At 56.2% G+C, this 14357-nt stretch overlaps 1 protein-coding gene across 1 annotated transcript; it reads left to right on the plus strand.

Moving 5' to 3' along the window:
* Positions 1-893: 893 nt before the first annotated feature.
* On the plus strand, positions 894-13946 carry WDR53 (WD repeat domain 53). The gene is made up of 6 exons (XM_032978565.2): positions 894-1022; positions 4130-4440; positions 5500-5919; positions 9616-9981; positions 10381-10633; positions 12639-13946. The coding sequence occupies exons 1-6, from the start codon at positions 1019-1021 to the stop codon at positions 12824-12826; spliced, it is 1542 nt and encodes a 513-aa protein (XP_032834456.2). The 5' UTR covers positions 894-1018; the 3' UTR covers positions 12827-13946.
* Positions 13947-14357: the final 411 nt, after the last annotated feature.

The raw sequence follows: 14357 nt of genomic DNA on the forward strand, positions 1-14357 counted from the left end.
GGCGGTCGATAGCGGCACACTACCAATATCTGTTGATTATTTGGGAGAGTTATTCTGAGAACCAGACATTCAAAGCAACATTTTTTTAAACAAGGAGTGAGCTGGTGAACATGCAATAGTATAGATGGCAATTCCACCTCCTTTAGATCCTCGGTCAAGCCGAAAAAGGTTGTAGTTGTCAATCGTAATCTGCAAGTCATTGACGGCAGGAGTGAGAAATGTTTCTGTTAGGCAAAAAATGTCCGGGTCAAGATTTGCCACTTCTAGTTTGAGTTGACTTAATTTACTCACAAGCCCTTTGATGTTGACATGTAGAACACCAACACCTTTCCTGCCAGAAAAATCTACGGAATTATACGAGTTCTTTACATTTGGGCCAAAGACAAAGATCCCCTGTGTAGCCTCTAACAGACTGCTGGGGCAAGTGCTGTGAGTAGCGAGTAGCAGCAGCGCCTGTGAAGGTAGACACAGACAAAGGTCCCCCGTGTAGCCTCTAACAGACTGCAGGGGCAAGTGCTGTTAGCGAGTAGCAGCAGCATCTATGAAGGTAGACACAGACAAAGGTCCCCCGTGTAGCCTCTAACAGACTGTAGGGGCAAGTGCTGTGAGTAGCGAGTAGCAGCAGCACCTACGAAGGCTACGAGGGGGTGGGCGGCTACCAGCACCACGCCCGACCGCCTTTGTCTCCCCAGTGGCGATGTTCACTACACACACAGCAACAGGTGACTGACCCTTGGGGGAGGCAAAGCCGTCGGATGACGTCACGTGCACAACAAACGTAGCAGGATGACGTCACGCGCCCACAAACGCGCTTACACCGTCAAGTGACGTCGCGCAGCCACGAACTCGTGGGGTGACGTCACGCCCTTCCACAAAAAAACTTCAAAAAGCAGTTGAGCGACGTCACGCGCTTCATTAGCAGTTCGGTGATGTCACGCGCTCACTAACTCCGCAGGGTGACGTCACGCGCACCATGAAAGCAGTCGGATGACGTCACGCGCCGCCGCTGCACCAAACAATGGGTGAGCGGCCTCCAATTACTGTACCGTCTACTGTATACCCTTACTGTACCGTCAACTGTACAATATTGTCGACTTTACTCACCCGTACCACGCTTTATTGTACTGTACACGCCACTGTCTACAGTACATGACTGCCCACTGTACTCGAGCTACTGTGCTATTCCGCCTACCGCACTGTACACTATACGCCACTTTCTACTGTACTCCCTACTGTATATGATCAGTCCACTGCTGGATGAAGGCCTCACGCCCCGGGGCGTGGCAGTCGTGTGAGTCTGTGGGTCTCTGTGTGAGTCTGTGGGTCTCTATGTGAGTTTGTGGGTCTCTGTGTGGGTCTGTGGGTCTCTGTGTGAGTCTGTGGGTCTCTGTGTGAGTTTGTGGGTCTCTGTGTGGGTCTGTGGGTCTCTGTGTGAGTCTGTGGGTCTCTGTGTGTGAGTCTGTGGGTCTCTGTGTGAGTCTGTGGGTCTCTGTGTGGGTCTGTGGGTCTCTGTGTGAGTCTGTGGGTCTCTGTGTGAGTTTGTGGGTCTCTGTGTGGGTCTCTGGGTCTCTGTGTGAGTCTGTGGGTCTCTGTGTGTGAGTCTGTGGGTCTCTGTGTGAGTCTGTGGGTCTCTGTGTGAGTCTGTGGGTCTCTGTGTGAGTCTGTGGGTCTCTGTGTGTGTCTGTGGGTCTCTGTGTGAGTCTGTGGGTCTCTGTGTGAGTCTGTGGGTCTCTGTGTGAGTCTGTGGGTCTCTGTGTGTGTGAGTCTGTGGGTCTCTCTGTGTGAGTCTGTGGGTCTCTGTGTGAGTCTGTGGGTCTGTGTGTGAGCCTGTGAGTCTGTGGGTCTCTGTGTGAGTCTGTGGGTCTCTGTGTAAGTCTGTGAGTCTCTGCGTGAGTCTGTGGGTCTCTGTGTGAGTCTGTGGGTCTCTGTGAGTCTGTGAGTCTCTGTGTGAGTCTGTGGGTCTCTGTTTGAGTCTGTGTCTATGTGTGAGTCTGTGGGTCTCTGTGTGAGTCTGTGAGTCTGTGTGAGTCTGTGGGTCTCTGTGTGAGTCTGTGTGTTTATGTGTGAGTCTGTGGGTCTCTGTGTGAGTCTGTGGGTCTCTGTGTGAGTCTGTGGGTCTCTGTGTGTGTCTGTGGGTCTCTGTGTGAGTCTGTGGGTCTCTGTGTGTGTCTGTGGGTCTCTTTGTGAGTCTGTGGGTCTCTGTGTGAGTCTGTGGGTCTCTGTGCGAGTCTGTGGGTCTCTGTGTGTGAGTCTGGGTCTCTGTGTGAGTCTGTGGGTCTCTGTGTGAGTCTGTGGGTCTCTGTGTGAGTCTGTGTGTCTCTGTGTGTGAGTCTGTGGGTCTCTGTGTGTGAGTCTGTGGGTCTCTGTGTGTGAGTCTGTGGGTCTCTGTGTGTGAGTCTGTGGGTCTCTGTGTGTGAGTCTGCGGGTCTCTGTGTGAGTCTGGGTCTCTGTGTGAGTCTGTGGGTCTCTGTGTGAGTCTGTGGGACTCTGTGTGAGTCTGTGGGTCTCTGTGTGAGTCTGTGGGTCTCTGTGTGACCCTGTGGGTCTCTGGGTGAGTCTGTGTGTCTCTGTGTGAATCTGTCTGTCTCTGTGTGAGTCTGTGTGTCTCTGTGTGAGTCTGTGGGTCTCAGTGTGAGTCTCTGGGTCTCTGTGTGAGTCTGTGGGTCTCTGTGTGAGTCTGTGGGTCTCTGTGTGAGTCTGTGGGTCTCTGTGTGTGTCTGTGGGTCTCTGTGTGAGTCTGTGGGTCTCTGTGTGTGTCTGTGGGTCTCTGTGTGTGTCTGTGGGTCTCTGTGTGAGTCTGTGGGTCTCTGTGTGAGTCTGTGGGTCTCTGTGTGAGTCTGTGGGTCTCTGTGTGAGTCTGTGGGTCTCTGTGTGTGAGTCTGTGGGTCTCTCTGTGTGAGTCTGTGGGTCTCTGTGTGATTCTGTGGGTCTGTGTGTGAGCCTGTGAGTCTGTGGGTCTCTGTGTGAGTCTGTGGGTCTCTGTGTAAGTCTGTGAGTCTCTGTGTGAGTCTGTGGGTCTCTGTGTGAGTCTGTGGGTCTCTGTGAGTCTGTGAGCCTCTGTGTGAGTCTGTGGGTCTCTGTGTGAGTCTGTGTGTCTATGTGTGAGTCTGTGGGTCTCTGTGTGAGTCTGTGAGTCTCTGTGTGAGTCTGTGGGTCTCTGTGTGAGTCTGTGTTTATGTGTGAGTCTGTGGGTCTCTGTGTGAGTCTGTGGGTCTCTGTGTGAGTCTGTGGGTCTCTGTTTGTGTCTGTGGGTCTCTGTGTGAGTCTGTGGGTCTCTGTGTGTGTCTGTGGGTCTCTTTGTGAGTCTGTGGGTCTCTGTGTGAGTCTGTGGGTCTCTGTGCGAGTCTGTGGGTCTCTGTGTGTGAGTTCGGGTCTCTGTGTGAGTCTGTGGGTCTCTGTGTGAGTCTGTGGGTCTCTGTGTGAGTCTGTGTGTCTCTGTGTGTGAGTCTGTGGGTCTCTGTGTGAGTCTGTGGGTCTCTGTGTGTGAGTCAGTGGGTCTCTGTGTGTGAGTCTGTGGGTCTCTGTGTGTGAGTCTGCGGGTCTCTGTGTGAGTCTGGGTCTCTGTGTGAGTCTGTGGGTCTCTGTGTGACCCTGTGGGTCTCTGGGTGAGTCTGTGGGTCTCTGTGTGAGTCTGTGGATCTCTGTGTGAGTCTGTGGGTCTCTGCGTGAGCCTGTGGGACTCTGTGTGAGTCTGTGGGTCTCTGTGTGAGTCTGTGGGTCTCTGTGTGAGTCTGGAGTTCTCTGTGTGGGTCTCTGTGTGACCCTGTGGGTCTCTGGGTGAGTCTGTGGGTCTCTGTGTGAGTCTGTGGGTCTCTGTGTGAGTCTTTAGGTTTATGTGTGAGTCTGTGGGTCTCTGACCCTGTGAGTCTCTGGATGAGTCTGTGGGTCTCTTTGTGACCCTGTGGGTCTCTGGGTGAGTCTGTGTGTCTCTGTGTGAGTCTGTGGGTCTCTGTGTGAGTCTGTGGGTCTCTGTGTGAGTCTGTGGCTCTCTGTGTGAGTCTGTGGCTCTCTCAGTCTGTGGATCTCTACGTGTGAGTCTGCGTGTGAGCCTGCTGCCTCTCCTTGTGACCTTTGAACCCCCTAACCCATGACTCCTTTACCTCTCCCCAAACCCATCCCGATCAACAAGAGCATTGCTACCGCCGCTGGAGCGGGGGCCACGTGGGTGCGGTGCTGTGCGTGACCCCCACGGCGGCCACCGGCGGCGACGGTGACGCCGGCGGCGCGTGGGGCGGCGTGGCGGCGGCGGTGTCCGGCGGCGAGGACGGCCGCGTGTGCCTGTGGAGCGCCGAGGGCTCGCCGGTGGCGGTGACCTCCCTGGCGGTGGGTGGCGGCGCGGTGACGGCTTTGGCCGTGTCGGAGCGCGACGGCCGCTCCCTGTTTGCGGCGCATGGCGGCGGCGTGTCCCGGCTGGACGCACGCTGCCTCGACATCAACCGCGTGAGTGGTGGCGGCGGTTGCGGTGGTAGTAGATGCGGTGGCGATGGATGTGGTGGATGTGGTGGTACGCGATGATTGCGGTGGCGGTGGATGTGGTGGTAATGGTAGATATGGTGGTTGTGGTGGTGGATGTGGTGGATGTGGTGGATGCGGTGGATGTGGTGCGCGCGGTGATTGTGGTTGGGTGTGATGGATGTGATGGTTGTGGATATGGTGGTGATGGATGTGATAGTTGTGGTGGTGGGTGTGATGGATGTGATGGTTGTGGTGCTGGATGTGATGGTTGTGGATATGGTGGCAGATGGATGCGATGGTTGTACTGCTGGATGTGATGGTTGTAGATATGGTGGTGATGGATGTGATGGTTGTGGTGCTGGATGTGGTGGTTATGGATGTGATGGTTGTGGTCGTGGGTGTGATGGATGTGATGGTTGTGGTGGTGGGTGTGATGGTTGTGGATATGGTGGTGATGGATGTGATGGTTGTGGTGCTGGATGTGGTGGATGTGATGGTTGTGGTGGTGGGTGTGATGGTTGTGGATATGGTGGTGATGGATGTGATGGTTGTGGTGGTGGATGTGATGGTTGTGGATATGGTGGCGATGGATGCGATGGTTGTGGTGCTGGATGTGGTGGTTATGGTTGTGATGGATGTGATGGTTGTGGTGCTGGATGTGGTGGTTATGGATGTGATGGATGCGATGGTTGTGGTGCTGGATGTGGTGGTGATGGATGTGATGGTTGTGGTGCTGGATATGGATGTGATGGATGCGATGGTTGTGGTGCTGGATGTGGTGGTGATGGATGCGATGGTTGTGGTGATGGATGCGATGGTTGTGGTGCTGGATGTGGTGGTTATGGATGCGATGCGCAGGGGCAGCGGCCACTGGCGTTGCCCCCTGGCTGTCGTCGCCACCCCCTCCTGGCAGCAGACTGATGTCCTCTGGCAGGCACAGTTGCTGAGCTACTTTGTGGCACACAGGGACAGCTGCCACTGGGGGTGTGGCCCGCTTACGGACATCGTCCTGACGATGTCCGGCGCGCGTCCGCCCGTGCGTAGCCCGTGGCGCGCTACGAGCTGTGCCGCCCGGCCGTCGGACCGCGACGACGACCGCTCGGAGGGGGAGGGGAGGGCGACGATGAGGATGACGAGGAGGACGAGGTGAACTCGGTGGCGCTGAGCTGGGACGAGCGGCTCCTCGTCGCCGGGGACGACCGCGGAGCGGTCAGCGTCGTCGACCTCGACAGGGCGGCGAGCGGGGAGGGGCCCGGGGGAGATGGGGGGTGGCGGCGGCAGCAACAAGAGGAGGAGGAGGAAGAGAATGGCGAAGAGGTGGAGGAGGACGTGGAGGAGGTAGAGAGAGGCAACGCGTGGCAGCGCTCCGTCCTGGCTCACAGCAACATCTGCTCGGACGCCAGTTTCCTCCGTCACAGAGGAGGCGACAGAGACAGCATCATCTCTTGTGGTCTGGACATGCAGGTGTGTGTGTGTGAGCGTGTGTGAGCGTGTGCGTGCGTGTGCGTGCGTGTGTGAGCGTGCGTGTATGAGCGTGTGTGAGCGTGTGCGTGCGTGTGCGTGCGTGTGTGAGCGTGTGTGTGCGTGTGTGTGCGTGCGTGTGCGAGCGTGTGCGTGCGTGTGTGAGCGTGTGTGTGCGTGTGTGAGCGTGCGTGTGCGAGCGTGTGCGTGCGTGTGTGAGCGTGTGTGTGCGCGTGTGTGTGCATGTGTGTGCGTGTGTGTGCGTGTGTGTGCTTGTGGTGGACAGTGCTATACTCGGGGCAAACAACAGGGAGCGGCTCTTCTTCTGAACAAAATAAGGAAGAGGGGGCGTGGGAGCGTGACGGTGAGGTGTGGGAAGCTGTAAGCCCCAGGCTACTTTGGGCTCGCCTTCCCATCAACCGGAGGCGAGGAGTGGTGGTCGTGGTTACTTATGCCCCCACCGAAGACGAACATCCGTGGAGGGATGCAGGCAAAGCCGATGAGTCAGATGCCTTCTATGACCTCCTGTCACAGGTGCTGGCTAAAGCGGCCCCTCGGGATAGAGTCAGTTTGTTGGGTGACTTCAATGCCCGAGTTGGTCATGATGCTGGCACCTGGTCTGGAGTGATTGGAAAAACATGCGCCTGATCAGCTCTATAACGAAAGGAGGCTGCTCGACTTTTGTGCAGCCCATGGGCTCGTAATTACCAACACGCTGTTCAAGCATTGGCACATCCACACAACATCATGGATGCACGCCGGGTCCAAGCAAGAACATCTGCTGGACTATGTAATAAGGGAACAGCGGATGTGGACCCATGTCCTTGACACCAGGACCTACTGTTGAGCTGATCTGCCCTCTGACCATCGACTAGTCATCTGTAAGATGCGCCTGCCATTCTTCCACTCCGGTGGTGGGTGTACACCCAGGACCTCATTCAAACCCACAGTGGCCTGGTCTCAGCTGATGAAAGTTGCAAGCGAGAATTTCATCATCGCTTCCAGCTGGGGTTGGGATCGTCCCGCACTCTTCCTGATGCCGAGGGGAAATTGCCAAGGTTTAGGAATGTGGATTATGTACCTGCAATGGCTGCTTTGGGCACACGGTCCAGACCTCCCTAGAGATCCTGGCTGACGGAGAAGGTGATCAGGCTGGCTTACAAAAATCTACAGACCCACTTCCACTGTCTACAGCATCCCACATCAGAGATTGAGGAGTCTTACCGCAGCCTTCGATTAGAGGCTTGGAGAGCCGTGAGGCGCTGCAAAGATGGGTGGTGGTCGTGGGTTGCTGAGGAGATGGAGTCTGCCTCACTTTTTAACGGCATCAAAAAATAAGCTTGAGCACCACACCTATCACCATCATTAGGGGAAAGAACGGTGATCCGATCTCCAACCCCCAGGAACAGGTTTTGCAGATTTGCTGAGCATTTCTGTGAGCTCTTGGGGGAGGGGACATCCCTCAGCCTGGAAAACATAATGGGGCAAAGTAGGGATGACCCTGCTGAGGCTGTAGTGCATCAAATATTGGAAGAAGTAGTCACTGCCTGTGAGTGGCTGGCTGAGGTGCCATCTGTTGAGGAAGTACTGAAGGTGATCCAGAGTCTGAGACCAGGAAAGGCACCGGGCAGAGATAATCTCCCAAGCGAAATGCTGAGGGAGGGTGGCGTTTGTGCACAGACTGACCTACATGACATCATAACAACAGTCTGGACCACTGGACGGGTTCCGCAGGATTGGAAGGATGCCCTGGTGGTCCCCCTCTTTAAGAACGGGGACCGCACAGACTGTAACAACTACAGGGGCATCTCACTCCTCAGTGTGCCAGGAAAAGTCCTGGCAAGGATTATTCAACATCGCCTTGCTAGGCATGCTGAGGAGAGGATTGCAGAATCCCAATGCGGTTTCAGGAAAGGGCGGTCCTGTACAGATGCCACATTTTCTGTCCATCTGTTACAGCAGAGGTTTAGGGAATTCCAAAAAGGCCTACATCTCTGCTTTCTTGACCTGGTCAAGGCCTATGATACCATCAGTAGGCTTGGGCTCTGGGTTGTTCTTCGTGCTTTCGGAGTACCTGACCCTCTGCTCACGATCATTAAGGACCTTCATGATGGTGAGCGGGCCCGGGTAAAAACTACGTGGCCGGGAGTCAGAGCCATTCCCTGTACACCTTTGGGTGCGGCAGGGATGTCCTCTGGCTCCCACATTATTTTCTTTTTTCACCACATATTTTGTGAAGCCTTCTATGACTGTACCGGAGGTATCTCCATTTGGTACAGATACAATAGGAGGCTGATCGATGCCCGGTTGCGGTCAAGGGATGGCTCCCTATTGGTCAACTATGTTACGTTTGCTAAAGATCTGGTGATTTTTGCTCAGAGGAGGAGTTGGAGACACTGCTGCTGAATCTGGAGTGTGCTACTTAAAGATGGGGCCTTACCATCAGCCGCTCGAAAACTAAGCACCTGCCTGGGTATTTTGTGCCATCGGATACTCCACCCCACAATTCCCAATTGGTGTTGGGGCAGTTGTGTAGAGAGTGGAGAGTTTTTTTTTTTTATATCTGGGCAGTGTGCTTATGACCGGCTCCGGTTTAACAACAAAGGGCTCACTCCGAATAAGTCGAGCGGCATTAGCTTTTCATGGGCTGCATAACACTGCTGTGTGGAAGCTTCCTGGTCTGTCGCTCCATACGAAGCTTCGGGTCTTCTCGGCTACGGTCATGCCCTCCCTTCTTTAATGCCTGTGAAACGTGGACCCCCCTAATGGAACATTTAGGCTGGCCTGTCTACGATCCATCCTGGGTTTAACCTGCCTAGATTGTGTGAGAAGCTCCCATCGGTGAGCTCCTCCGGCAGGCAAGGCTGCGTTGGCTGGGTCATGTAGCCCGCATGCCCAGCCACCGCATGCCTATACAGCTTTTGTTCGGCCGGTTCGAGGGGGCTAAACGGGCACGGCACGGGCTAGAGAAGAGATGGAGTGATGTGGTACAGGAGGACGTGGAGCTGAGTGGACTTGCCGATGACTGGTACCAGCGGTGTCAAGATCGGCCTCTGTGGAGGAGGCTCTTGAAGGATGCTGCTACTGGGTAGTTGGAGGGAGTCGGCCACCAGCAATAACGGAGGGCAGAGGAGCAATGCTCACAACAACGAGCGGACTTCCGGGTGGCTAAAACACAGTGACGCGAGTTCGATTTCCGCTCAGGGACAACACCAGTGACGATTATTTGAGCCGGTTTTGTGCCTTCCTTAGGTCGACTTAACCTAAAATGAGTACCTGGTGTGGTGTGTAAACATCACCACTGGGGAGACAAAGGCGGCCGGGCGTGGTGCTGGACACCCACCCCCTCCGTTAGCCTTCATGGGCGCTGCTGGTTGCCAGCAGCACTTGCCCCTACAGCCTGTTACAGCCTACAAGGAGGTACCTTTGACTTTGTACTCAAGCGGCATCTCGGGTTAGAGTCACCCTAATGGGTGACGTGAGGGCGACGATGATGACGATGATGACGATGATGACGATGATGATGACAACGATGACGATGATGACAACGATAACAATGACGATGATTACGTTGACGACGATGATTACCTTGACAATGATGACGTTGATGATGACGACGACGATGATGACGTTGACGATGATGACGATGACGACGATGACGACGATGACGACGTTGACGTGCGACCGGTGGCCCCTCAGGTGGCCTGTTGGGACGCGGGCTCCCTGCGTGAGCGCTGGCGCGTCGACCTGGGACGCTGCACCTCCTCCGCCTCCTCCACCTCCTCCTCCTCCGCCTCCTCTTCCACCGGTCCCCTCGGCCAGCTGGTCAACCCCCCGCTGGCGCACTGCGTGGCCGTGACGGCCGACGGCGGCGGCGGCGCCGGGCCCCTGTGTGCCTGTGGGGCCGGAGACGGCTCCATCTACCTTCTCCGCCCTCCTCCCGGTGGCCGTGCCGGTGACGGTGGCGGTGACGGCCGGAGGAGGAGGAGGAGGGGGAGGAGGGGATGGGGGGGGGCGTGGACCACCACCAGGATCGCCGGGGCGCACGCCTCCGCCGTAGGGCAGGCACGTGCTCACCGGTAACACTGGCACCAGCCGACGCGAACTGATGCCGACACTCACCGATACCGACACTCACCGATGCCGACGCTCACCGATACCGACACTCACCGATGCCGACACTCACCGATGCCGACGCTCACCGATGCCGACACTCACCGATGCTGGGGCTCGCCACTGCTCACCGATCCTCATCCACCAGCCGACTCGGACTTCCCTCCGCCGCTCACTGTCAATCACCATCGCTGACCAACACCCCCCCCCCCACACCTCACCACCACTCACCACCACTCACCACCACTCATCGATGTGTACCCCCCCCCAGGTGTTTCACCACCACTCACCACACCTCACCACCACTCACCACCACTCACCACCACTCACCCATGTGTACCCCCCCCCCAGGTGTGCCTGGTGAGCGACGTCTCTGCAGCTGGGCTCTCGCTGCGTCTCCTGTCGGGCGCAAACGACGGCCGTGTCTGCCTCTGGGACCTGGGGGAGGGTCCTGGTGGTGGTGGTGCTGGTGGTGGTGGTGGAGGTGCTGGTGGTGGTGGTGGTGCTGGTGCTGGTGGTGGTGCTGGTGGTGGTGCGGGCGACGGCGTCCTCCCGCAGGGGCATTGTGGGAGCAGGGTCAAGGAGAGGCGGCGCACCAAGAGAGGTGAGGGGGTGGGGTAGGGTGGGGGGGTGAGGTTGGGTGGTGGGGGTACAGGGTGGGGGGAGGGTGGGTGGTGGGGGGGAGGTTGGGTGGTGGGGGTGGAGGGTGGGGGTACAGGATGGGGGGAGGGTGGGGAGCATTGCTAGGGGGCAAGGCTCTATCCCCGTACAGACGGAACAGATGGAGATCAAGTTCAAGTTTCAAGTTTATTAGGTACTAGCTTGACTATCCGGCTTCGCCCGGGACTTGGATTCACCACGCCCGGCCGCCTTTGTCTCCCCAGTGGCGATGTTCACACACCGCACCAGTTACTCGTTTGAGGCTGAGTCGACCTAGGGGAGGGCCCAGGATCGGTTCAAATAATCGTCACCGGTGGTGGCCGTGAGCGGGAATCGAACTCGGGTCGCCGGGTTTATAGCGCAGTGCGCTAACCACTACACTACCGCTCCCCACACACACACACAGATACACACACACAGATACACACACACACAGATACACACACACATATGCACACACAGACACACACACACAGATACGCACACACAGACACACATACACACACACAGATACATACACACAGATACACACATACACACACAGACACACACACAGATACACACACACAGATACACACACACAGATACCCACACACAGATACACACACATAGACACACACACAGATACACACACACAGATACACACACACAGACACACACACACAGACACACACACAGACACATACACACACAGACACACACACAGATACAGACACAGATACACACACAGACACAGACACACACACACAGACACAGATACACACACAGACACACACACAGACACACACACAGATACACACACAGATACACACACACAGATACACACACACAGATACACACACACAGATACACACACACAGACACACACACACAGATACACACAGACAGCACGCTAACCACTACACTACAATGCGTTACGCTTCCACGTGCGCGGGTCACGTGACAGATTTGACGTCACAGCTCACTTGCCGTGCAAAACAAATATGCATTATTGAGCTCCCCCCCCAGTGTACAGTCTGGAAAGTACCCACATGGCAAATTTCAAGTTTGTTGCATGTCAGGAAGTACGCTAAACATTTTGAACAGACACACACAATCACAACTTTGCCTTTTATATATATGGAGATAGCCCTGTGAGCCATGCGGCTGTTGATTCGGGTGCAACCGCAACAAACCAAAGAGTAGAGAGAGATGAGTCCACACACCCTGCTGTACCACCTTCCCTCACCAGGCCGGGCGTTTATGCTATAAAATATTCATTTTTTATTTTACCAGGCAAGCCCCACTTAGCTGTGTAGACTTGGCTATCGGAAATGATAGCTCAACGAGAGAGCGATGGAGACACGCAGACTCCAAATATACAAAAGGCGTCCGGGTCGGAAAACGAACCCACGACCCCCTGCACACCAGGCGAGGTAGTCAACATCTCGTCGCCACCGTGATGGTGATGATGATGAGAGAGACGCAGATTCCAAATATACAGCAGCAGCAGCAGGCATCGCCAGGGTCTGGGATCGAACACACGACCTCCTGTAGACCAGGCGAGGTAGTTAACATCTCCTATCCACCGTGGTGATGATGATGATAGAGACGCAGACTCCAAATAATACAACAGCAGCAGTAGGCATCAGGGTTCGGGATCGAACACACGACCTCCTGCACACCGGGTGAGGTAGTCAACATCTCGTCACCACCGTGATGATGATGAGAGAGTTACGCAGACTCCAAATATACATCAGCAGGCATCGCCAGGGTCTGGGATCGAACCCACGACCTCCTGCACACCGGGTGAGGTAGTTAACATTTCCTAGCCACCGTGGTGATGATGATGATAGAGAGAGACACAGACTCCAAATAATACAACAGCAAGCAGCAGGCATCATCAGGGTCTGGGATCGAACCCACGACCTCCTGCACACCGGGTGAGGTAGTCAACATCTCGCCACCAGGGGCTGCGGCCGCTGGCGTCCTCGCGGCGGCCGTGGAGAGCCGCGGGCCCTTGCTGACGCTGGCGCACGGGGGCAAGGTGAACGGCCTGGCCACGCTGCCGCGGGGCCCACACCGGGGCCCCTCGGGCCTCACCGTGCTGGTGACGGACTGCGGGGAGGAGATCACCGCGTACGTGGTGCGCGGGTGATCACACGTGGACACGCGGACACGGAGCCGTGGACACGGAGACACGGACACGCGGAGACACGGACACGCGGAGACACGGACACGCCGACACGGAGACGTGGACATGGAGACACGGACACTTACCCCGACCCCCTGATCCCCACCCTCCCGACCACCCCCCTTCAACACCTCTGCCGGAGATTTCACGGAGCCACCACCACCGCTGCCACCAAAGACGAAGATCCCCTCCCCCCCCGTGTGCCCTCAACAGACTGTTGGGGCAAGCGCTGCTCGTGAGTAGCAACAGTGCCTATGAAGGCCGGCACTTTGGCACACGAGGGGGTGGGTAGTCAACAGAGACACCCGGCCGCCTTTGTCTCCCCAGTCACCACCACCACATCACCACCACCAACACTACCACCGCCGCCACTGCCACCACCAATATCACTGCCGCCACCACCACCACCAACAACATCGCCAACACTGCCACAGCCCACACTGCCACCACCGTCACCACCGCCACTATCATTGCCACCGCCACCACTACTACCAACACCACCGCTACCACTACTACCATCACCACTGCCACCACCACCACCAACATCGCCAACACTGCCACAGCCAACACTACCACCACCGCCACCATCATTGCCACCGCCACCACTACTACCACCACCACTGCCAACACTGCCTTCAACACCACTGCCACCACCACCAACAACATCGCCAACACTGCCACAGCCAACACTACCACCACCGTCACCACCGCCACTATCATTGCCATCGCCACCACTACTACCACCACCACCGCCACCACTACTACCACCACCACTGCCACCACTACCACCACCGTCACCACCGCCACCATCATTGCCACCACAACCACTACTACCACCACCGCCACCACTACTACCACCACCACTGCCACCACCACCACCATCGCTGTGGATGTTTCTTACCGTGCGGGCGCTAATTGTCGGACACGGCGTGGGGCTTTCGCGACCCATCTGGCGTTTTCCCTAATTGGAATTTCCTCCCTTTTTGTGGTGGATCACCGCCACGCAAGTACGATGTTTGTGCCGTGGACCCCTCCACCGCCCGACACGGCCCGTAAATAAAGTTTTGCGTGCGACGGAACAAAAGTGCTGGAAACTATTTTTTTCTTCCATGATATGGATATGGGTATGGATATGTTTCGGGTTAGATCGCGTGGATATAAAAGTTGTGCCATTAAACCTACCACCACCCGACACCACCAATTAGTAAGGTTTGTCACCTAAACAGGTTATGCCAATTTGTTACTAGTGTAATGACAATGGAGCCTGCATGCGGTGTGAGGGAACTAGTGGCCACGGGAGGTAATGACAGGGAGGTCAGACTAGAGTACGGATGCACTAGTGGCCATGGGAGGTGATGATAGGGGAGTCAGCCTATAGTACGAATGCACTAGTGGCCACGGGAGGTGATGATAGGGGAGTCAACCTACAGTACGAATGCACTAGTGGCCACGGGGAGGTAATGATAGGGGAGTCAGCCTACAGTACGGATGCACT

Source organism: Petromyzon marinus, chromosome 67 (genome assembly GCF_048934315.1).
Source record: "Petromyzon marinus isolate PM22_M1 ecotype Great Lakes invasive population chromosome 67, UKy_Petmar_22M1.pri1.0, whole genome shotgun sequence".
In the NCBI taxonomy this organism is placed as follows: domain Eukaryota; kingdom Metazoa; phylum Chordata; class Hyperoartia; order Petromyzontiformes; family Petromyzontidae; genus Petromyzon; species Petromyzon marinus.

Coding starts and splice junctions, on each gene's coding strand:
- WDR53 (XM_032978565.2), top strand. Junction 4,441..5,499: donor GCTGCCTCGACATCAACCGC/GTGAGTGGTGGC, acceptor GCCCGTGCGTAG/CCCGTGGCGCGCTACGAGCT. Junction 5,920..9,615: donor CTTGTGGTCTGGACATGCAG/GTGTGTGTGTGT, acceptor GTGGCCCCTCAG/GTGGCCTGTTGGGACGCGGG.